Source organism: Aplysia californica, unplaced genomic scaffold (genome assembly GCF_000002075.1).
Source record: "Aplysia californica isolate F4 #8 unplaced genomic scaffold, AplCal3.0 scaffold00064, whole genome shotgun sequence".
Classification (NCBI taxonomy): Eukaryota; Metazoa; Mollusca; class Gastropoda; order Aplysiida; family Aplysiidae; genus Aplysia; species Aplysia californica.
The window spans coordinates 1,317,021-1,318,521 of record NW_004797334.1 but is presented as its reverse complement, the minus strand read 5'-3'; the positions used below and the strand labels follow the sequence as shown (position 1 = coordinate 1,318,521).

The window sequence follows — 1,501 nt, the reverse complement described above, 5'->3', positions numbered from 1 at the left end:
CACACACACACACACACACACACACTCACAAAATAATACATACACATAAATTCACGCACACATACACACACTTACATGCACACACACATATATGCACACACACACACACACACACACACACACACACACACACACACAATAATACAAACACACACACACACATACACACATGCATAAAACATCAACAAAAACGACTGTGATCAGTGTTGCTCTGGCTCCAAATGTTGACATGAAAAAAAAAATTATCCCCCCCCCTCCCCTCCCCTCTCGCGCTAAAAAAGAATAAATTGTTCTCTGTGTTCTCCAGGTGATGAGGAATGTGCCCAACATCTTGATCGTTAGTCTGTCCGTGGGAGACTTTTTGCTCATCCTCATCTCGGTGCCCGTGGCCTCTACGCTCTACACCTTCATCAACTGGCCCTACGGATGGGTTGTCTGCAAGGTGAGTACAGTTCTTCATGCCCTGAAGTCACCCCAAACTTACTCATTACAACATACACATTTTCAGAACTGTGCACATTTGTACACTAGTGACAGTAACAATGACAACGAAAATGACAGTAACAAACTTTTTTTTTCATCCGGTAAGGAGAAATTTGTCTTGGTCGTAAGATTCATGGGTCCATGAAAAACATCCAAGAACACTTATAAAGATACAATACATTTGAATGCCCATACCTCATCCATTCACACTCTCTCACACACAGACATACATACATACATACATACATGCATCAGCACACACACTCTCTCTCTCTCTCTCTCTCTCTCTCTCTCTCTCTCTCGGGGATTTTCAATGTTCCCATAAACACCAATGTATTCTTTCGTTTTAGACAGTTCAGATTACAAAGCAGGAAAAAGCTTGTTTTCTCAATTCTTGTTAGGGCGTGAACCAGGTCAATGTCCCTTTTCTTACTCGTGGTGAAAACGAAAAAAAGCTACAAACCTACCCCAAACGATCTTATCTTTGGGGGGAAAAGCGTAAATATTATGGTTCGGACTGAACAGAAATACGAACATGTACTGATCAGCCCCAGCAGGACTCCTATTACTCATAGAAGCCAAGGCACGCAATCTGCCAGAGACAGGTAGGATAGGCCTTTCGAATACTCGGAAGAACATTACTGATCTATTCCAGATTCCACCCCATGTTTGTTTTTTCGCTACCGTCATCACATTGGACGAGTTAATACACAGCGGGTCGGTGACGTCATTAACGTTAAGATAAAGTAAACAATCAAGCGCTGCTCAAGAAAACTCTATCACGCCTATCATCATTAACTATAGATCAGTGTGTGCTGCTTGCTTCTTTCGTTACGATATTGATGCTGAGAGGTTGTAGACCGAACTGTGTGTGAACTCTCGATTAATAATGTTTTTATGGAATATCTCAGGACAAAAGAGAGTCTATTAGACAAAAGATTATTTGAGAACTAACACGCATGCACACAGACACATATACACAGACACATACATACACACACACACACACACACACACA

General features: G+C 41.6%; 1 protein-coding gene across 1 annotated transcript in view; it reads left to right on the top strand.

Moving 5' to 3' along the window:
• Positions 1–1,501, top strand: part of LOC101845677 (neuropeptide CCHamide-1 receptor) — a gene marked incomplete at its 5' end in the record, with an annotated part of 21,394 nt that overhangs the window by 12,586 nt on the left and 7,307 nt on the right. The window contains 1 exon segment of the mRNA XM_005093464.3: positions 308–442. Within this exon segment, the coding sequence (XP_005093521.2) occupies positions 308–442 (135 nt within the window).